Below are 22,720 nucleotides of genomic sequence, written 5' to 3'. Positions count from 1 at the left end.
TCAGGCCGGAATTAAACCTGGGTCCTCGCGGGCGGTTACAGCCGGAGACTCGCAACTGCGGTGGACTTTCACAGCGCCGCTGCGTCGGAACCGCTGGAGCCTCGCAACGTCAGGTGTTTGCGGCGGCGAATGTGGTACCGCAGCAGCCCACCAACGGCAGCGAATCGCCCGATGGCCAATCCGAGCCCCCACACACACACACACACACACACACACACACACACACACACACACACACACACACACACACACACACACACACACACACACACACACACACACACACACACACACACACACACACACACACACACACACACACACACACACACACACACACACGTTGCAGTCGGAAAGAAAAGCAATGTGGAGCGGCACCTCACCACTTCATAAGGAGTTTAACCGTGAAATCCTGTTTGTGTCCCCCCACTTTACAAATAGGCCTATGTTTAGCCGTCATCGCAACGGACGAGCACACAGCCTCTGTGAGCGAGTGAGACAGAAAGAGAGCTAGAGAGAGCACACCTTTATCTATTTAATATAGCCTAGTTGTAAAAAATAAAGTGAGAAATGATTCCAATGTGTACTAACTATAGGACAGTGTAAAAAAAAAAAAAAAAGTTTAAAAGGAGTGATTAGTAAAATATGCATAAATAAAAACAAATAATGCTAACTATGTAACATAAGATAAGAATAAACAAGTTTAAATGATTTGTTATTGGTTGTGATCATATTTCATTTTGTTTATTTGGCAGGGACAATGCACAGTGATGAACACTTAAAACATAAAAAATGTGTCAAGCGTAACAGTGCCAGATTTAGCTTTGAGCTAATTTCCATCCGCAGTCCCTCACATTCTACAGATGTTTGGATTATTGAAAAGTATACAGCTTTCTTTCATCTGAGTGTTGAGAGCTGTATCCATAAATTCATTTTGAGCTCAAATTGCAGCAGATTGATGCATTTAACTTCAACATTTAAAAAAAAATCTTCCCGGGGGTGCATGCCCCCGGACCCCCCTATAGGATGTGAGGTCCACCCCCAAATAAAGCAGGTCAAATTTGATACATTCTTTTAGTAAACACTGAAAACGGGTCCGACAGACCCAAACAGCACACAAAGGTTAAAGGTAAGCATATCATAATGTTAAAATGTGCTAAATACAGTGGGGAAAAAAAGTATTTAGTCAGCCACCAATTGTGCAAGTTCTCCCACTTAAAAAGATGAGCGAGGCCTGTAATTTTCATCCTAGGTATACCTCAACTATGAGAGACAAAATGAGAAAGGAAAAAAAATCCAGAAAATCACATTGTCTGATTTTTAATGAATGAATTGGTAAATCCCTTGGTAAAATAAGTATTTGGTCACCTACAAACAAACAAGATTTCTGGGTCTCACAGACCTGTAACTTCTTCTTTAAGAGCCTCCTCTGTCCTCTTGTTAACTGTATTAATGGCACCTGTTTTGAACTCGTTATCAGTATAAAAGACACCTGTCCACAACCTCAAACAGTCACACTCCAAACTCCACTATGGCTAAGAACAAAGAGCTGTCAAAGGACACCAGAAACAAAATTGTAGACCTGCACCAGGCTGGGAAGACTGAATCTGCAATAGGTAAGCAGCTTGGTTTGAAGAAATCAACTGTGGGAGCAATTATTAGAAAATGGAAGACATACAAGACCACTGATAATCTCCCTCGATCTGGGGCTCCACGCAAGATCTCACCCCGTGGGGTCAAAATGATCACAAGAACAGTGAGCAAAAATCCCAGAACCACACGGGGGGACCTAGTCAATGACCTGCAGAGAGCTGGGACCAAAGTAACAAAGGCTACCATCAGTAACACACTACGCCGCCAGGGACTCAAATCCTGCAGTGCCAGACGTGTCCCCCTGCTTAAGCCAGTACATGTCCAGGCCCATCTGAAGTTTGCTAGAGAGCATTTAGATGATCCAGAAGAGGATTGGGAGAATGTCATATGGTCAGATGAAACCAAAATAGAACTTTTTGGTAAAAACTCAACTAGACGTGTTTGGAGGAGAAAGAATGCTGAGTTGCATCCAAAGAACACCATACCTACTGTGAAACATGGGGGTGGAAACATCATGCTTTGGGGCTGTTTTTCTGCAAAGGGACCAGGACGACTGATCCGTGTAAAGGAAAGAAGGGAGCTGAAAGTCTGTGTTGCCCAGCGACAGCCCCAAAACATCACTGCTCTAGAGGAGATCTGCATGGAGGAATGGGCCAAAATACCAGCAACAGTGTGTGAAAACCTTGTGAAGACTTACAGAAAACGTTTGACCTCTGTCATTGCCAACAAAGGGTATATAACAAAGTATTGAGATGAACTTTTGTTATTGACCAAATACTTATTTTCCACCATAATTTGCAAATAAATTCTTTAAAAATCCTAGACAATGTGATTTTCTGGATTTTTTTTTTCTCATTTTGTCTCTCATAGTTGAGGTATACCTAGGATGAAAATGACAGGCCTCTCATCTTTTTAAGTGGGAGAACTTGCACAATTGGTGGCTGACTAAATACTTTTTCCTCCACTGAATACACTGAAAAAAAAAAAAAAAATGAGGAAAAGTAGCTCACGACTTTTTATTTTTTGAAAAGTAGCTCTCATCCTAAAAAAGGTTGGAGACCCCTGTTATAGAACGATACATCTGACAATGTTAAGCTTGGCCTACCATCTGATTGGAGCGATGAGGAACAGGTGGGGATTGAAAAGGCCCACCTGTTCAAAGTGGGGAATTACAGAAAAGGTTTGAGAACCACTGCCTTAGTTAGTAGGATTTATCAGCTAGATAATTATGATATCTGTACCATTTTTTATTTTATTCATTCCAATGTGATGAGTTATTCCAGCCTGGAATATTGTGGGACTGACTGACAGACTGTACATGTCAACGATTGCAATTTATGCTTTGAATTACGCATAAATGAAGCGTATCAGTGACATACATGCTGCTTTGACATGGATAAATGTAAAGCTTAACAAGCCTGCTGAGCCTAGTTACAGTTGCTAAGCTGTGATTGAACAATCTGTGTTCGAGAGGGATTTATCAAATATTATTATAAATAGTGTTTACCCCAGTTGACATGTCTTGTCTTCCTTATGCCTTCAATACTTAGATCTATCAATGGGCTTTTGTTTTATTATTAATAAGAGTTTAAGTTTTCACTTTTAAAGTTATTCCCTATATGATTGTAGATCACTTTAGATAGCATGTGTTATTATGTAAAGTGCTTTAATTGTTTTATATTTAACCTTCTTCACAAGTCATATTATGCACCTACATTCAAGAATATTAAAACAAGAATATTACAAAATGCTACATTTTACACAATGTGACAATTACGCTCCTCTGAAACCGAAGGCCATCTGAATCTCCCAGAATAAAATGCTGATGTCTGATGATTTTGATTAATGAGATTAACTTTAATTCTGACAAAAACAAGACTATATATTAAGTAGTCTTCCGTAATATAACATGAAGCAAGAGATTGACAGCTCTGAGCTCACACAAGACCCTATTTTGAGTGGTTGCCATGCACATCTTCCACCAGCAGCCCTAGAGCACCTCGATGAATAATTCACCACCTTTAGGAAAGAAATGGAGGGTCCTTGCAAGCAGAATTTTAGGAACATTTAATTTGAATGTCCTGAGCTGACAGTTTCATAAAGAGACAGAACAGCTGTGACAAACAGATTCTCACTGACTTTGAGGATAGCGATCGTCCCTGTGGAGCCAATTTTAATGAACAGGAGGCAGAAAGCAGGTCAAACCTCCCACAATCCTCTCTGCTGCATCTTGGCCTCGTTTGCAATTCCAATTGAGCGTTGTTGATGATGATACCGCTAATCACTTATGATTAGGAAAACGCAGAGGCGACAGAGAGAGCCGTCACTCGGCTTGACTTTGGCTATTTCCCTGCTGTGCGCCTCCATTTGCAGCACGAGCCGTTGGGTGCAACTAGTTAACTAGTTGACAACATGTTGCATAAATATAGCACAACTGCTGATAATGCTTTCTTTTCAGGAAAATGAGCACAAAGTCTAAAACGTGTCATAACTGTGTCATAACTATTTTTATTAATTGTTCTCGGGAAAAGAGCCGGGATTATTTCCATGATTTTGAAATGTGTTATTTATGCTTTGAGAGATAGCATAGATACTAATTTAATGATTTTGATAACTTATCAATCTGCTTCAAGTTACATATTGGATTCAAATGAAAGATTCATCCTACAACAACAAAATCATCTTATTGGTCATGTTCAGGGTATATGCAGGAATCCTGAAGTCAAAATGTAATACCTTTTAAGACCCTTTCCATACATTTTAAGACCTCCTCGCCACTTTGAGTTCTAACCGGTTACATTGGCGACACACTTTACTATATACAGTATTGAGTGTGTCCTTCCTCCTTATCTTCCAACCATTTGGACGCAAACTTGCATTTCCCCATAACAATGTTTAACAACCGGCGTAAACGGGCCTTCACGCGCTATCAAGCAGTGAGCGTGCGATGTCCTGTTCAGATGACGTCAAACCCAACGGGATGCCATAAATAAACTACAAAGAATCACACTACACACCTACGCAATGATTACATTCAGGCAGACTTTAGAATACAACCTCTTTAGACAATTTATATACTTATTGAAAACAAGCTACAAAATGTAATACCTTGGAAAATGCCGTTTAATACTTTTTAATAGCCTTAATTTTCACTAAATTGATTTATCAACTTGTAATACTTTTTAAGACCCCGCGGACACCCTGATGTTACATAAAGTGATATATACAGTGGGGCAAAAAAGTATTTAGTCAGAAATCACATTGTCTGATTTTTAAAGAATTTATTTGCAAATTATGGTGGAGAATAAGTATTTGGTCACCTACAAACAAACAAGATTTCTGGCTCTCACAGACCTGTAACTTCTTCTTTAAGAGCCTCCTCTGTCCTCCACTTGTTAACTGTATTAATGGCACCTGTTTGAACTCGTTATCAGTATAAAAGACACCTGTCCACAACCTCAAACAGTCACACTCCAAACTCCACTATGGCCAAGACCAAAGAGCTGTCAAAGGACACCAGAAACACAAGACCTGCACCGGGCTGGGAAGACTGAATCTGCAATAGGTAAGCAGCTTGGTGTGAAGAAATCAACTGTGGGAGCAATTATTAGAAAATGGAAGACCACTGATAATCTCCCTCGATCTGGGGCTCCACGCAAGATCTCACCCCGTGGGGTCAAAATGATCACAAGAACGGTGAGCAAAAATCCCAGAACCACACGGGGGGACCGAGTCAATGACCTGCAGAGAGCTGTGACCAAAGTAACAAAGGCTACCATCAGTAACACACTATGCCGCCAGGGAGTCAAATCCTGCAGTGCCAGACGTGTCCCCCTGCTTAAGCCAGTACATGTCCAGGCCCGTCTGAAGTTTGCTAGAGAGCATTTAGATGATCCAGAAGAGGATTGGGAGAATGTCATATGGTCAGATGAAACCAAAATATAACTTTTTGATAAAAACTCAACTAGACGTGTTTGGAGGAGAAAGAATGCTGAGTTGCATCCAAAGAACACCATACCTACTGTGAAACATGGGGGTGGAAACATCATGCTTTGGGGCTGTTTTTCTGCAAAGGGACCAGGACGACTGATCCGTGTAAAGGAAAGAATGAATGGGGCCATGTATCGTGAGATTTTGAGTGACAACTTCCTTCCATCAGCAAGGGCATTGAAGATGAAACGTGGCTGGGTCTTTCAGCATGACAATGATCCCAAACACACCGCCCGGGCAACGAAGGAGTGGCTTCGTAAGAAGCATTTCAAGGTCCTGGAGTGGCCTAGCCAGTCTCCAGATCTCAACCCAATAGAAAATCTTTGGAGGGAGTTGAAAGTCTGTGTTGCCCAGCGACAGCCCCAAAACATCACTGCTCTAGAGGAGATCTGCATGGAGGAATGGGCCAAAATACCAGCAACAGTGTGTGAAAACCTTGTGAAGACTTACAGAAAACGTTTGACCTCTGTCATTGCCAACAAAGGGTATATAACAAAGTATTGAGATTAACTTTTGTTATTGACCAAATACTTATTTTCCACCATAATTTGCAAATAAATTCTTTAAAAATCAGACAATGTGATTTTCTAGATTTTTCTTCTCATTTTGTCTCTCATAGTTGAGGTATACCTAGGATGAAAATTACAGGCCTTTCATCTTTTTAAGTGGGAGAACTTGCACAATTGGTGGCTGACTAAATACTTTTTTGCCCCACTGTATAATATTCACTAGGGGGGTTTTAGCCTCCTGTTATATCAACAGCTGCTGCTTTCCAGTAAGCATTGACTTCCAAACACACATTGGATAAATCTAAATACTCGTAGGTGCAATCTGAAGTGTATTAAAGTTACATATGAGTTGTCTGTAGTTTTCATTACTGTCGCTAATTAAACAGGTGCTTGCAACAGCTCCTTCATTTCTGCATCTACTTTGCATGTGAACAGACTGCTGAGAAGTGGCCTCAAGTGTGATCCCACAGACTTTGTACAAGGCAGGACCGTGGGCGCCAAGAGGGCAGAATCTGAGCATCTCAGTTGCTATGCTTTTCTCAACCATGTAAACCAGAACATAAAACACCTCTTTCAACTGTTTGCTAAGTGCGAGCTGGTCAAGACACACAATAAGAAGTAATGATACATTTGCTGAACTATGAGTGAAACACACAGCAGCGTTATGAAAGCGTCATACACACACATTGATGTTTTGTGTTTGCACAAAGCTCTTATATCTGTAGGGTTAATGACAAGGCCACCGAGCTCCTTTGTAGAGTTTCTGTCATTGTGTAAATGTTTTCAGTCATCCAGAGAGGAGCTGAACAAGCGTCACGTTTTGTCTTTTCTCTTTCAACTGTTCAGCTTTTCATGATGTGCAACGGGTTCTGCAATAATAATGCTGTCACTTTATTCTGCTGGAAAGGAGTGCACACACATTTTTCAAAATATGCTGATGTTTTAGAGATGTTGACGTTTTTATTCAAAGATTAATCAAAAACAACAATTTACAAACGACAAAAGTTAGTTGCAGCCCTAAAGCTAATCAATCATTCAAGTCTTCATCTAGGAAATGCTTCAAGAAACAATATTTTGCAACCAATTACCTTGAGATATACAGTAAACATCCCTGTAGCAAGCCCTATGTCTCTGTTGCACTGCATTGCCAGAGTCCTATACAAGTGCTGATCAATCATGCAGACATTGTCCCCCAGGTTAAAGTCAATCTATCTGAAGGAGGTTAACACCATGCGGACTGAAATACTCAGAAGTTTGTAGAGAGTGTAACATATAAGAATAGGATTATGCCATGTTCTACGGATTCCCTGGTGATTTTGTCATAAGATGATGCCTAAAGAAACAAAGAGAAACATTTAGCAAGAGTGGTTACTTCGTGGTTATCATAAGAACATGCATACTTTAGTTATCTAGCAGGATCTAAGGCAGTGGTTCCCAACCTGGGGGGCGCGCATTATTTAATTTTTTGTACATATAATTGTAAAGCAATACATGATTGTTGCTAAAAGCCTCGTCTCTACGTTACAATAAAATATAAAAAATAATTGATTAATTGATTTTAATAAAAATTCAAGTTAGTATTAAAGGCATAAAAAGACAGAAATGTATAATTCTTTCTTTAATATAAATGTTTCTTCTGCGTGTTAAGTGTCCAAACCGGGCTTTTCTGGATAAGCGCATTTTTAAAAACATAGTCATTGTCCATGCCGGTTTCAGTTATAGATTATTTGTCACAGTTGCTCCGATCAGATCGGTCTCCTCCATTTTGTAGATTATTTACGACTTTTGAATCCACATAAACACATCGGCAAAATCCGGCTTACTCTGAGCATGTGTTTTAAACAGTTTACCGGTAATCCCTTTGTGAATTGTTTCCACTTGCGCCGTCCTTTAATTTCTTCATACAACGGGAATCCAAATGAATTAATCATGAGTCCAATAACAATCAGTCACTCCAATAGTGCTCCTTAATTACGCTTTCATCCTCCTTTAACAAAATACTTCACATTCATCCATTTTGTGACAGTAGTTGTAGCATTTTTTACACACACACACACACACACACACACACACACACACACACACACACACACACACACACACACACACACACACACACACACACACACACACACACACACACACACACACACACACACACACACACACACACACACACACACACACACACACACACACACACACACACACACACACACACACACACACACACACACACACACACACACACACACACACACACACACACACACACACACACACACACACACACACACACACACAGAGAGAGAGGCTGCAGACCAAAGCATAAGCCAATTCATAATCTGTACTTCCTGCACTGACGACCATTCACTGTAATTGGCCCATTTCCACCACATGACCCACAAGCCAGTGCACACACAAGACACACTTAGTCAGTGCAAAGGAAACATCCAGTAGGACAGTGGACTGCTTGTTACCTCGCAAAAAACAAAACAGGATGTGCATATATAAATGCACCGCCTATTGCTCTCATTTACATAAGTAATGTTGGAATCGTACTTCTCCCTGAAGTGATATGAGAGATGAGACAAAAAAGATTGCAGTCAAGCCCTGTATTGAACTGGATTTATTTTCGAACAGTTCACATGTAGCACTGTGTGTGATTACCAGATGGATTTGGCTGCAAAGGGAATTTCAAATTCAGGCTCACACAAGCCGAGATGGTTTCACACCATAAAAGAATATAGCAACCCCCCTCCATCTGGTGAAGGCTGTGTTCGTGCGTGTGTGTTAGAGCTCAGCACCTTTTATAACAGAGATAATTAGGAAAAGAGAGCAAGAAAGAAAGAGCTCAGAGAGTCCGCACTCTTCTTTTGTTTGCATATCCCTTCTCTCTCCTCCCTGAGTGTGACGCTGTCTGCCCGCCCACTCCTGAAGAGGGAGAGAGAGGGAGAGAAAGGGAGAGGAGGGACAGCAAGCAGCACAGAGAGCCAGTTTGTTTTCAGAAACCAGTTCACTGCAGCTTCTCTGCCAGACATCACTCACCCGTCCACCTTCACACTCTCTCGGACACATTTGCTCTCACTGTACGACAGCTGACTACACCTTTTCATTTTCTCAGCGGCAGCACAGACTCACTGCCAGATTCAAAAAGGAAGAAAAAGCCAGAATCGTTTCGTGCTGCAGACACACCAGCTCGGAGGCGGCTGGGTCGAGGCTGGAGAGGGTGACTGGAGAATGGAATGGAACCTCAGAAGGATGGAAAGTGAACTGAGGCACATCAACCCGGACCTGCTGCAGCCCAGCAAGAGCTTCAAGAAGCCCTCCTCAGGCACCATCACTCTGAACGTAGGGGGGTTCCTGTACACCGCACACCGGACCACCCTTTCCAAACACCAGGGCTCCTTCCTGGAAGAGCTTGCCAATGGCAAGAAGCCTGTTCAGCACACTGATTCCATGGGCAACCCATTCATCGATAGAGATGGTCCGGTTTTTCGCCATGTGCTCAACTACCTCCGAACCGGAGAGCTTCAGCTGCCTGACGACTTCCGCGAGGCTGGGCTCCTGCGCCGGGAAGCAGATTTTTACCGCCTGAGTGAACTGGTGGAAGCCGTTGTCGAGTGGGAAAGTCAGAGGGCGGCACAGCGGGAGGCAGCATTTTTGGAGGTGACAGACAGCCATGAGAGGTCTCAGGGCCTCAAAGTGTACTGCAGTGACTCCGCCTTCATCGACAAAGTCAAAGGCCGGCTGGTGCAGATCTCCAAGAGCCGCCTGGACGGATTCCCAGAAGAATTTGAGGTGTCGTCCAACGTGATCCAGTTCCGACACTTCATCAAGTCGGAGCCGGGCTCGAGGCTCGTTCTGAAGGAGGACAGCACATTCCTGTGCACGCTTGATTGTTTGAAACTAGAGACAGTGATGCTCGCGCTGAGATCCGGCTTCAAGATGGTCACCAGCCTCGACAGCAGCAAAGGCTCTGTGGTGGCAGCGGAGGCCTTGCACTTTGTCAAGTAGGGTACAGAAACCGACGGGAGAGGAGGAAAGGGGGAGGCAGAGAGGGAAAAAGTAGTGCCTAATTCAATACCCACCCCGCTAAAATAAGTTATTGGCTTGAAGATCTTGTAACATGTGCTGAGCTGTAATGTGTCATTAGGTGGAAGAAGGAGAAGAGGTGGGTTGGACTGTCTCCCTGGACTGTGTTTATATCTTTAAATGCACAAGGCTGGCTTACACACAATGTTTCTTTGATAGCAGCGGGTGAATTGACCTCTACACTGCTTTGTAAGCTAGTATTTAGAGAATTCAGAATGACCTAGATCAACTTTACGTCTGATTAGATATGACACCTAAACTCTGAAATATGGAAGACAAGCCAACAGTAAACTTTCCATAAGAAATGCTAAGGTATCCAACTGAGAGGCTGAACATCGCTAGCTCAGTGGATCAGTCTCTGCATAAGAACTGCTTCTGCTGCAAAAGCCTTAAGACCAGCCGTGCTGAGCGCAGTTGTGCCATTCAGCTTTACTACAGTCTGTGCCTGTGTGTATGTGTATGTATGTGTTGCTCTACTCTGTGTGTGCTGTGTTTAGTGCATTTAATAGTTAGTGTATTAGCCTCTCTGGAGCTTGGAGGGAAAACCGCAGTGCATTTAGGTTTGTTTTTGGATGAACTAACAAACTTCACCTCCAAAAATCAGATTTAACAAACTGTTTCTCAGATCAAGTAGAGTTTAAGTGCGAAGAACCGTGATTATTGTAAGGGCTTTGAATCTAGCATGATGCATGTGCACTGAAAAAACTGTGTGTTGGTTAGTGCTGTGAGCCTCTGTGAAGTCACAATAATGCCTATTACTTTTCATTGTGAATATTTTACAAATAAAGTAAACAATTGAAAAGTGCTTTTGAGTGTATCCGCAAAAGTCTGTGTTCAACTTGAGAGTCATGACTTGGTGTAAGCAGCCCGTCTAATGCTGCTTGTAATAATGTTGTGTTGAATAATTACCTTGGGGCTATTTTGCTTGCATCATATAGCATAAAAAAGGTACAGACAACCATAACATTTTCACCCACATTAAATTATAGTCTGTGCGAGGTTTAACTGTTAACAGTGAGGAGCATTTTTGATTTACAGAATGTTCTGATAAAATAGAAATAAATGGCTCATACCAGAACATTCTCTTCTTATAAAATGATTACTTTGTAGCATATTCTTTGGCAAATCAATCCAATCCGAATAGTGGAGGATGTGATGTTATTTGTTTTCTGCTCCCTGAATAAAGACATCAGATCACTTTAGATAACTCAATTTGAGAGTGGCTTTAATCGATCAATACCAGGAAGATTTATAATAGTTCAAAGGCAAATTACTTACTGAATAAAGTTAGGTTGTTCTTCAGAAATGTCACGGCCTATATATCATATTTTACAACCGTTAGAAAAAAATCTTTGCTTGGAAAAGTGTCTTTGCAGAAGAAAAAAATATCACACCATTATCATTGTCAATAAAAATAAGAATAATGATGATCCAAAAAGGATCATTCCCTTCAATATTGTGAATCATGTTGCGACAACAATTTCAGCCAAATGGGTATTTTTCCTACTGGCTCTCCAGCATTTCCAGAATCTTTGATGTAGCCCCTTCAAACTCTCCTGTTTAAAGATGTTCAGATATCTAAAAGTAGGTCAGTCTGAGATAAATTCTGCCCTTTTCCCTGAAGGAGAACCTTCTTTTTATCTCTCTCTCTATTGCACTCTTAAATGTGTCGTCCTCAATGTTAGTAGAAATATACCATTTATTTTTAAGTAAAATGGCCTTAAAACATGTAATATTCCAATATCAGTAAGCATAGTTTTTAAAAGTGATACCTAAGGTTATTTCCCTCTTTAAATATGTTAACTTACTAAAAATACATCAATGTTTCCATAATTAGATTAGTTTTTCTCTTAATTGTGTACCCCTTTAAGGTGAAACAGGCTAATACTAACCTCAATGAACTAGTATACAGTAGGGCAAAAAATAATTAAGTCAGCCACCAATTGTGCAAGTTCTCCCACTTAAAAAGATGAGAGGCCTGTCATTTTCATCCTAAGTATACCTCAACTATGAGAGACAAAATGAGGGGGAAAAAAATAATCCAGAAAATCACATTGTCTGATTTTTAAAGAACTTATTTGCAAATTATGGTGGAAAATAAGTATTTGGTCACCTACAAACAAACAAGATTTCTGACTCTTCTTTAAGAGCCTCCTCTGTCCTCCACTTGTTAACTGTATTAATGGCACCTGTTTGAACTCGTTATCAGTATAAAAGACACCTGTCCACAACATCAAACAGTCACACTCCAAACTCCACTATGGCCAAGACCAAAGAGCTGTCAAAGGACACCAGAAACAAAATTGTAGACCTGCACCAGGCTGGGAAGACTGCATCTGCAATAGGTAAGCAGCTTGGTGTGAAGAAATCAACTGTGGGAGCAATTATTAGAAAATGGAAGACATACGAGACCACTGATAATCTCCCTCGATCTGGGGCTCCACGCAAGATCTCACCCCGTGGGGTCAAAATGATCACAAGAACGGTGAGCAAAAATCCCAGAACCACACGGGGGGACCTAGTCAATGACCTGCAGAGAGCTGGGACCAAAGTAACAAAGGCTACCATCAGTAACACACTACGCCACCAGGGACTCAAATCCTGCAGTGCCAGACGTGTCCCCCTGCTTAAGCCAGTACATGTCCAGGCCCGTCTGAAGTTTGCTAGAGAGCATTTAGATGATCCAGAAGAGGATTGGGAGAATGTGACGTGTTTGGAGGAGAAAGAATGCTGAGTTGCATCCAAAGAACACCATACCTACTGTGAAACATGGGGGTGGAAACATCATGCTTTGGGGCTGTTTTTCTGCAAAGGGACCAGGACGACTGATCCGTGTAAAGGAAAGAATGAATGGGGCCATGTATCGTGAGATTTTGAGTGACAACTTCCTTCCATCAGCAAGGGCATTGAAGATGAAACGTGGCTGGGTCTTTCAGCATGACAATGATCCCAAACACACCGCCCGGGCAACGAAGGAGTGGCTTCGTAAGAAGCATTTCAAGGTCCTGGAGTGGCCTAGCCAGTCTCCAGATCTCAACCCCATAGAAAATCTTTGGAGGGAGTTGAAAGTCTGTGTTGCCCAGTGACAGCCCCAAAACATCACTGCTCTAGAGGAGATCAGCATGGAGGAATGGGCCAAAATACCAGCAACAGTGTGTGAAAACCTTGTGAAGACTTACAGAAAACGTTTGACCTCTGTCATTGCCAACAAAGGGTATATAACAAAGTATTGAGATGAACTTTTGTTATTGACCAAATACTTATTTTCCACCATAATTTGCAAATAAATTCTTTAAAAATCAGACAGTGATTTTCTGGATTTTTTTCCTCATTTTGTCTCTCATAGTTGAGGTATACCTAGGATGAAAATTACAGGCCTCTCTCATCGTTTTAAGTGGGAGAACTTGCACAATTGGTGGCTGACTAAATACTTTTTTGCCCCACGGTACATCCACATATTTGGAAATAAAGTTGACTCCTCTGGGAATGGGAATCTTTTCTAAACACTAGGGCAGGGGTCGGCAACCTTTTTGATATGAAGTGCCATTTAAAAGAAAAAAGGGTCATGAACTGTCAACGGGAGGTGCGGAGAGAGCCTCGCTGCGGGGAAGCAGTGTGTGGAGCTCTTTCACCTGTCAGCGCAACTTACATGATGCGGTACGGCATAATAATAATGAATGACGACCGTCGGTTCTGTGATCCTCCAGAACACACAGATGGCCAGTCCGCCCCTGTGTAGCATATTATTTTCGATGAGAGATGAGCAGATCGCCACTGGGCTTTCAACTAAAGACACAGCTACGCAAAAACTGCGGCATTTGTACAGCTCCTTATCGGTACTGCAATTTGTGAAGTGCCGGCGCGCTCCGGCAGCACTTCACCCCTGATCGTTTCACCACGGAGGAAAGCAGCAGCAAGTCGAGTGGAGTTAAAGAGAGCGGGGCTGCGTTGCGTGCATGGCTTCCTTCTGCAGGTAACGGGGAGACGCGCTCTGGCGGCGGTCTCGTTCAGGATCCGAAAATAATAAAATCTTAATATTTTGCACACTTATTCCACTTATTCCTAGTGTGCCACTGGTTACGGTGCCGCGTGCCACCATGCCAAGGGGGTTGCCGACCCCTGCACTAGGGTGTATGATTGGAGAGGTGAACTTTCTAAGTATTGTGGACTGGACGCAACAAATTCATTAATACAATTGTAATTAGTATAAATAATTACAATAGTAGACAGTGACACAAACATATTATTGTGACAAAAATAATATAAATAAAAAATGTTTTTTCTTTTTTTCGTTCATCTCTTCATAAATACAATTTAAATAAAGGGATACGCCAGTGATTTATCAATGCACTTCCAAAATGGTGGGTTGAATGATCAAAAGCAACATAACAGAGACCGAGAGGTCCTGGTTTTTCGGTCTATGCATTTATGGAAACTTGTGGGAGTGAAAATATTGAATTGAAAAACTCATACCATTGAAAAGCATTCAACTCAAGAGTGTATTCTTGCTAGAGTAAAAAAGCCTTTGTAAGTCAAGTTAAATCACCTCTTACTGTGTGTATTATCTCTAACCACCTCTTACAAAGGATACTGACAATCGGCCACCTTTTGAAGTAACAGCATCTCTGACTGTACCTCTAACTGTGTGTCTCTCTCTCTCTCTCCCCCCCCCCCCCATGGTGACTGAAACCATCTGCTCCAGCAGGCACTGTCGTCAGACCGTCGGAACAGCCGCCACCACCCCCGCCATGACTCATACACCCACATCAACCTCTGACATCAGGCGAACGTCTTCCTCAGCCCACTCCTCACAAACACGCACAACAAACATCCACAATTAAAATGCAAACACATTAAAGAGGAGACAAACCCAGTCAGCCTGTGCCGTTTAGATGTCAACCCTTCGCAAATTACCTTCAACAACATCAAACATTTTTTAATTGAAGATCAACCTCATGCATTTTTTATGACGTTGACTGCTTTACTTGTCAGTGGTGAGGTCAAAGTGATCATCACTTCATCAAAAGGCAGCTTTGGGTGATGAGGGAGGCAGGAGAGGCGCGTGGTAGAAAGAGGAGGGGGGTGGTTACAGCAGGGAGAAAAGTATATACTATCAACTGTCTCATCCCAGGCTTTGCACCTGTTGCCAGGCAAACTCCCCTCCTACATCATACGTTAACAAGCTACTCTCTTTTCCCCTTGAACACACACACCACACACATTCCTTATCGCGGTGCCTTGGTGCTGCTCAGACAGAAAATTACTAACATACCTCAGATTTGTATCTTTCAACACCAGAAAGAGAGGCTTTAGCAGAAGAGGAGTAGAAAGAGATGGGTGATGAAGAGGAGGGGGGGAGGTCAGAGCCCTTCCACTTCCACTCTCAGCTCAGACAAAAGAGGCAGCAGCGACCATTATTCAGTTACAAAACAAATGAGGCAGGGGTAGGCACAATAAAAAGGTGAGTATGGAGAATGGTTTTACATGCCATTATATATTTTGTTATTTTTAGGGTCAAGGCAATGCTTTCATTTTTTCATATAAATGTTTAAAATAATGCATTTTCCAAAAGAACTGTACCTTTTCCTTCGCCTCAAGAACAGCATTTAGCCCTTAAGACTTTGTTTCTTGATTAACAGAAACCATTCTGCCAGTGAAGTGAGATACATCTTCCTGTCCCCAGTGCAGTTACCTCTGTTTCAGTGTTTCTATCACATAAGACAAAGAAATGCAGCAAATCCTCACCACCAGGCTGTAACGAGGCACATTTATTAATTTGTTTGCCCTTTTGCTTGAAATATTACCTCAACGATCGGTCACAGCTACATCTCATTTATTTGAGCTCTACTCTCAACTTAAACAGAAAGACACAAGAAGATCAAAGCTGTGAAAAAGTTGGATCATAAAGAGACGTTTTGAAAATCGTGTTCTGCTTACAAGAGTTGGATTGGTATTCAGGATCATTAACAATGCTACAACACCAGCATTGAGGAGCTTTTTCCAGCTCCACCGTGAGCAGAGTGGCACAAACTCAAGATCTGCACTAAAGGCAGATATAACCGTCCCACTGAGGCGCACTGCCTTTGCACAATCTGCATTTTCATTTACAGCCATCAAACACTAGAACATTCTTCCAGCTGAGCTTAAAAACCTACACTGACTTGATGTTTGAGGGTCAGATAATGTTTGGTCATTTGATTATTTCAACAATATTTTTGAATAATGGATAGCAGAATATTAACAATAGTATATGTACAAAATGTTGGACCAGAAGTAAAAAAAAAAAAGGAAATTGTGTTGATTGACAGCAGGTCATGCTGCACTTAAATTGTTTTTTATTATACGTACAGAATTATGTTTTCTGGTGTTAAAAATATATTTGTATACAAGCTCATAATTGGTATTGTGTGAAACTGCATGTTATGGAAGGACGAAGAAAAAGACAGCATTACTGGTGTGGGTTACTTAATGGACTGCCAGAGTAGGAAACCTCCGCAGCAGACCTCAGCACTTACTGGTCTGGCAATCTGGTGGATTGGGGGAACATTCCCAGCACTCACATGCTGACGTCCATGGTCACCATAGTTACCAAAGATTAACATAAATATACATGGCTTGAACATTATATTTAAGATTGAGATCATTTATAAATAGCTCGCAATTAGCAGAGTCTGCTGTTTACACACCGTGTGGTTTGTCAGTTTGCTTTCAAAGACTAACCACAACACGAGTCACAGTTCGACATGGTCCAAGACTAGGGATGGGTACCGAGGCCCGGTATTAAACGGGCCCCGGTGCTGAATTATTAATGACCGTGGTACCGTTAAGCTCCGACGTTATCGGTCTTTTTATCGGTACTGGAGACGTGTAAAAAATATATGTCGTATGTATTATTGCTACACAAACATTATATTGCAGTTTTAGTGTCGCCAACTCCATTTCTAATACGCAAAAAGACTGCAAAATGCGTCTATGATTATTTTTAGTATTTTCGATCTTTCCAATCCAGTCGAGATATCTCTCTCCCCCGCCTGCTTGGGAGGGGTCGGGCCGTTTACACACACACACACACACGCAGCTGCTACATGCAGCAACACACACACACACGGAGGAGATGGCGGAGAGAACACGCTCCGAGGTGTGGTTAAACTTTACCTGTCTTGATGTGCACAATCCTCGTTACCAAAAGCGCAATAACAGTTTAGCATGTAAGGGCGGTAACACGAGCAATTTGTCTAAACATTTAGCAAAAGTGCACCACATTCAGACGGAGGAATGCACCGGGTTCCACTGTCTTTCTAGCAGCTCTGTAGCCCATCCACGAGTAACGTTTCCACATCAGGTGTTATGTATGCTAGCAGCAACACACAGAGTTAACTACATTATACAAACATGGTTTAATGATTAGAGGTAACTGAGTTACTCTTTATTTTGTTAAAGTTTCAGCTATTCTGTTTACAGTTCTGTCATCAGATTATTTAATACGATTTGTTAAAGCATTGTGTTTCTTTTGATGTGAAATATTATTTATTTTATTTAAATAAAAAGCAATGTTAGTTTTGTTCACAATTTGTTTAGTTAATTTATCTTGTTTTTCCCGTTTTTCCCCCCAAAAGAAATGATAAGAGTGCCGTTAAAAGACCGGACCGATAAGCGGTATCGATAAAAGTAGTAGTACCGTTAAAACCTGAACCGATAAAAGTAGTAGTACCGTTAAAACCTGGACGATACCCATCCCTATCCAAGACCCTCCTCTTCCACCAGTTTTGGAGAGTTTGTTCTTAACCGAAACACCTTTGGATCCTATAAGCTGAAAGTTGGCAAAAGAAGCATGTTGGTTGCCATTGGTCAAAATGTAATTAATCAAATTGAAAGAACAATTTAAGGAGGCAAAATCTCACTTAGTTATTACAAGACGGCGGAGTCGGATCACTTTTTTGTCAATAATAATAATTAATACGAACGGTCAGAAACCACCTTGGGCGACATCATCTTTCTTACAGCATCTATGTGAAAGAATTCTCATGTCATGAGTCATGTAGCAAGGTTTAGCGCCAGACACATGGAAACGACACTGATACGCGCTATGCTTTGCCATCAATTCTACAGATTACGAGCAGCCCTATTCACACATGTCTATCAATCAACATCACTTTATTAGACAGACTTAGTGCTAGGTAAAGTCTATTTCAATAACTCAGACATTTGCGCTCTCACATACAGCTCCTCCGGATAATGTAGTTTCAGGTTTGCATTTAATGTGTGAAAGGGGCTTAGGAGTATTGGTTAGTCCCTGTGTCTATGTACAAACAACCACACCCCCCCCAATAGTCTGCTGTATGCACTTTACTTTTCCTTATGGACCACATTGTACAAACACATGTCATGTAGAAAGTGGATATACATGTGGCTGCAAGAAAGAAAACATTTAATGACTACAAGTATTTATCTGCACACTGTCTACCACAAATCTGTTCTTCCAAAGGATATTATTACTATTTATGACATGATTTTAAAAGTGTTAGAAATGTCTGCATCTGTCCCTTCCAAACCATGTCTCCCACCAGTCTGTCAAACCTGAATGATGACTAACTGCAAGTCTCACAGCTCAACCCTGCACAGACTACAGTATGCCCTTTTTTCTTTTCTTCAAAACTTTCCCGCTTCATTTGGGCACGACAATCTGAGCATTTTATATTTGGCTCAGGCCTCATTTGGAGAGCAAAGCAGCAACTCTCCACTGACAGCCAGACCAATGGTGGGTGAGCAGCTTCTTTTAAGGCCGAGTAAAGCAAGTTTTGTTACTGTTGAGTAAAATACTCCCACACAACACGAAAACATTTTCTTGCTCAGACATCTCACACAAAAGTAATACAACCATATGGACTGTGTGACCTGTGTGGAGGAACCGCCAATGTATCAGATGTGGACAAACTGAACAGGCTTTTATTCCATTTCTATTAAAGAGCCAATATAGAGCCTGCTCATGCATTGGTCTAACAATGACTCTTTTTATGCGTCATTGATCATGACTCCCTACAAAAGGATCTAACAGACTCGAATACACCTTTAAAAACCCTCTGGTGTAATGTTGGATTATAAATACAGAAATGGGCTGTTCAAGTACATTAGATTCCTTATTTGAAATGCAGCAGCAATGCCAGGAGAATAAAAACACAAACCAAGCTGTGTAACTCTTTGATACAAAATACAGATGAAATGCTGAAATGTGGGCTGTAATACTAGTTTGCCTTATTAAATTACAAGTGAAGAGATTCAGGAAAAATACGAAAGGTGTGAATTCAGAGCCCTGGATCATGGTCTATAGCCACTTTAGCTATTTCTGCCTTGTTTTGAAGGCCATATATCAAATTATATAACATTAGAAAACAGTAAAAAATTCCATGTACTTCAACATACTCTTCTTTATTCCCATTTGCATACTACATTATGTAAATATTTCTAATCCCTGATGAACTGCCTCAGTTTCACTTTATGATATAACCTTACTATTTACTATGACCCTAAACACATTTTTCACTTAATAAAGCTTGAACACATCATAATGCATCCCAATGCAATCTCCGTTTACGTTAGCCCTTAGCTGGTAGCTAGGCTAAGTTATTTAGCCAAGTAGGATTGTGTTTTGTCGAGTGCGGAGCCTACGGTACCTGCAGAACTATTCAACAACGAGTACCATCATGTTTCCTAATTCTGGTTTTACCTTGAAAAAATCTTGAATGAAAGCTTGTTCCATCTAATGCATTCGTTTGGTAGGAGACATGACTTTACCATTCTGTCTGTAGACAGAGCAACATTGGTCATGACAGTCACCGACCAGTTTCATTTGCACCTTAAAGAAAACTTGATTTAAAAGCGGTTACTTCCCCCACATCTTCGTACAATGTGCTCTACTATAGCCCTTTACCAACCTAATGACAGAGGTCCACACTGTATCTACTGGGGACAGAGCATCACGTTAAAGACCTCTATCATTAGTCTGGCTGTCACGTATCTCCTGTGTGGGAGCACAGCAGGGGTTGGACAAACCTTTATTTCAAGAAGCAAAACAGACATGAGAACGCAGATGACAAAACAATAGCTGGCTCACTCTCCTATTTTCACCTTGGGCAATAGCGAATATTCATCTCTGAGAAGAATAGCAGGCCTTGAGTCACAGTGATTCAGCCCCCTGCTTTATTGTGACAACAGGGAAAAACAAATGTGAGAACTACATTTTTTTTAGAAAGCTGTGGGGTGCAAATAACTAATTTAAATCCTAAAAGATCTGGCTTTTGTACTCTGGTAAAAGACAGAATTTTTTGTATATCAGGATGGGTTTGTGCCCAGATAAAGGCAGCAAACCATCTGCCTGCTCAATTTAAATAGACAATTGTGCACTTGGGGCAGAAATTATTAATGCTCCCTATGGGTTCCTGACTCTTTTCATGTGGTGTTAACACGTATCACTAAAGTGCTTTCAAATAAGATGTGTAACAATGATACAACTCTTATTGGAAGGCAGGGCTGCATATAATCTTTAATTTCTTTATTAATCAAAGTTATTTGGAAATTTAAAATGATTATGGCAGATTTAATTAATCACTGTAAATTGCAATAGGAAAATCAATAGAAAATGTATTTTTGCAACAGTGTGAGGCAAGGAAAATAATTAAAGATTGCGAGAAATTAACAAGAGTCTGTATCGCTAGCGAAACTTAAGATTTCTCCCTAATGCATCCCTCCTAAAGTAAACGGAAACTATAAAGCAGCTGAATGCCATTGTAAGAGTATGCATGGTTACATAATAAAAGCAGCAGAGCAGTAACATGAGGATGATAAACAAACATAAAAAGAATGTTTAAGTGACTAGTAAACAGAAACATGTTCCACGTAAACAAAGTAAACAGGAACATGACAGCTAGTGCTGTCTCGTTGCTGCTGATGTGTCGACAAAGTGCCCCGAGATGCTATCGCTTTATGTCTTTGTTCATTACAGCTGTCGCCTACAGTTGTGAAAAAACATTTCTTATTTGCAGAGTTTACTGTTGGGTTGTTGTCAAAAATAATACAACACAATACAACAACGCGTTTAGAGATTGTGCATGGGTTTTAAGCTGCAGATTGTTTCCTTGGGGAAACCATGCTTTGACCTGGCACAGCTATTGTACTCCTTTCGATGCGCCCACACATTTAATGCAAATCAACATATTTTTGGAATACATGACATCAACGAAGAGCTTGTGAGCAACTAAACAGGCATTACGTATGTATTTCAATTCAACACGTTCATTTGTGGCTGACACTACAGACAATAATCTGTGCAATTGATAAACAAATCAGAGCCTTTAAAATGTATTTGTTTGATAAGAAAAAAGAACGTAATGTTGCGCTCTCAGTGTCTGCGTGCCAATGTGAATGTCTCGATCTTTAAACATATGAGAAGAGTGGATGTTGGAAAAGAGCACAAAGCTCAAGTGAATATCCATCGATAAATAAACGCTAAGAAACAAAGGTCAGAACTTCATTTCAAACTCATGATACACATATTTCAAGCATGATATTTTTCCATGGGATTTCTGGTGGTTCTCTGAGAACCACAGGAGAGAGAAGCCAGCTTCAAAGAGCTCTGATAGTGAGTATGCCCGTGAGGCTTAAACTTTCTGACAGCAGAACTTTATAGCTTCCCATTGGATTTATGTTGGCAGAACACAGCTTTAACTCTTGCTAAGTCAAGACTGCTACGTGACGTCAGCCGTGGAAACAGCCCAACCATACTGCCATTAGTGCACATCTTCCATTACAGCGAGGATCTGCTGACAGCTACTGTGGGCCTGCTGAATCTTTGTGAACGAAGTCAAATAGAACCCTGAAAGCATGTGTTGTTGGTGTCGGCTGACTACAAAGTGATGCTTTTCAAGAGGTATCCAGTCAAGAGAATCTCCTCTTCTTTTTTTTAAACCCTCAGCGATTCATGAGCCACACTTTGAGTGAACCTACAAAGCCAAGCCAGCCACACTCCTTCAATTACACACCTACGACAATGTGCACAGGATCCAACAGCCTCCACTGTTGCAATGGTTTTGTTTATGATGTGACTGCACAACAGGTATTTGGCATACAAGCAAATCAGAAAAACAACAATTTGAACAACAAACAAAACTTTCAAAACATTACTGAATTTCTATTTCTTATATTTAGCACGACTCCAGCCCACATCTCTGCCTTTGACAGCGATTTAAATATCTGGTGTTGTTCTCATGAATGGCTGTTTCCCGCTGAGTGTTGTAAGCGAAATTTCAAAGTTGGTGACTTTTTCAAGCTGGGTGACACATGTTAAGTACAGAGTTTTAAAGTGAAAAGCCACGGGTTCTGAACAAATTTTAATCCTGTTTCAAAGTTTTGTGTAACTAGCCAAGTTTAAATAAAAATGTAGCACACATTTTTGCATATTACCCAACGTTCTTCTTCCACCTTAAAATGCGGATCACAGCCACACAAGGCGTTCTACCGCTACCTACTAAGCGGAGTGT

General features: G+C 41.1%; 2 protein-coding genes across 3 annotated transcripts in view; one reads left to right on the top strand and one right to left on the bottom strand.

Moving 5' to 3' along the window:
* Positions 1 to 22,720, bottom strand: part of LOC307029146 (general transcription factor IIF subunit 2-like) — a 54,443-nt gene that overhangs the window by 19,077 nt on the left and 12,646 nt on the right. The gene's annotated exons all lie outside the window — the stretch shown is intronic.
* Positions 8,462 to 11,238, top strand: kctd4 (potassium channel tetramerization domain containing 4). The gene has a single exon (XM_079664838.1). The coding sequence runs from the start codon at positions 9,333 to 9,335 to the stop codon at positions 10,107 to 10,109; it is 777 nt and encodes a 258-aa protein (XP_079520964.1). The 5' UTR covers positions 8,462 to 9,332; the 3' UTR covers positions 10,110 to 11,238.

The sequence above is a fragment of the Notothenia rossii genome (assembly GCF_949606895.1).
Source record: "Notothenia rossii genome assembly, chromosome: 2".
NCBI classification, from domain to species: Eukaryota; Metazoa; Chordata; class Actinopteri; order Perciformes; family Nototheniidae; genus Notothenia; species Notothenia rossii.
This window is presented reverse-complemented; position numbering and strand designations above follow the sequence as displayed.

Coding starts and splice junctions, on each gene's coding strand:
- kctd4 (XM_079664838.1), top strand. CDS start 9,333: ATGGAATGGAACCTCAGAAGGATGGAAAGTGAACTGAGGCACATCAAC.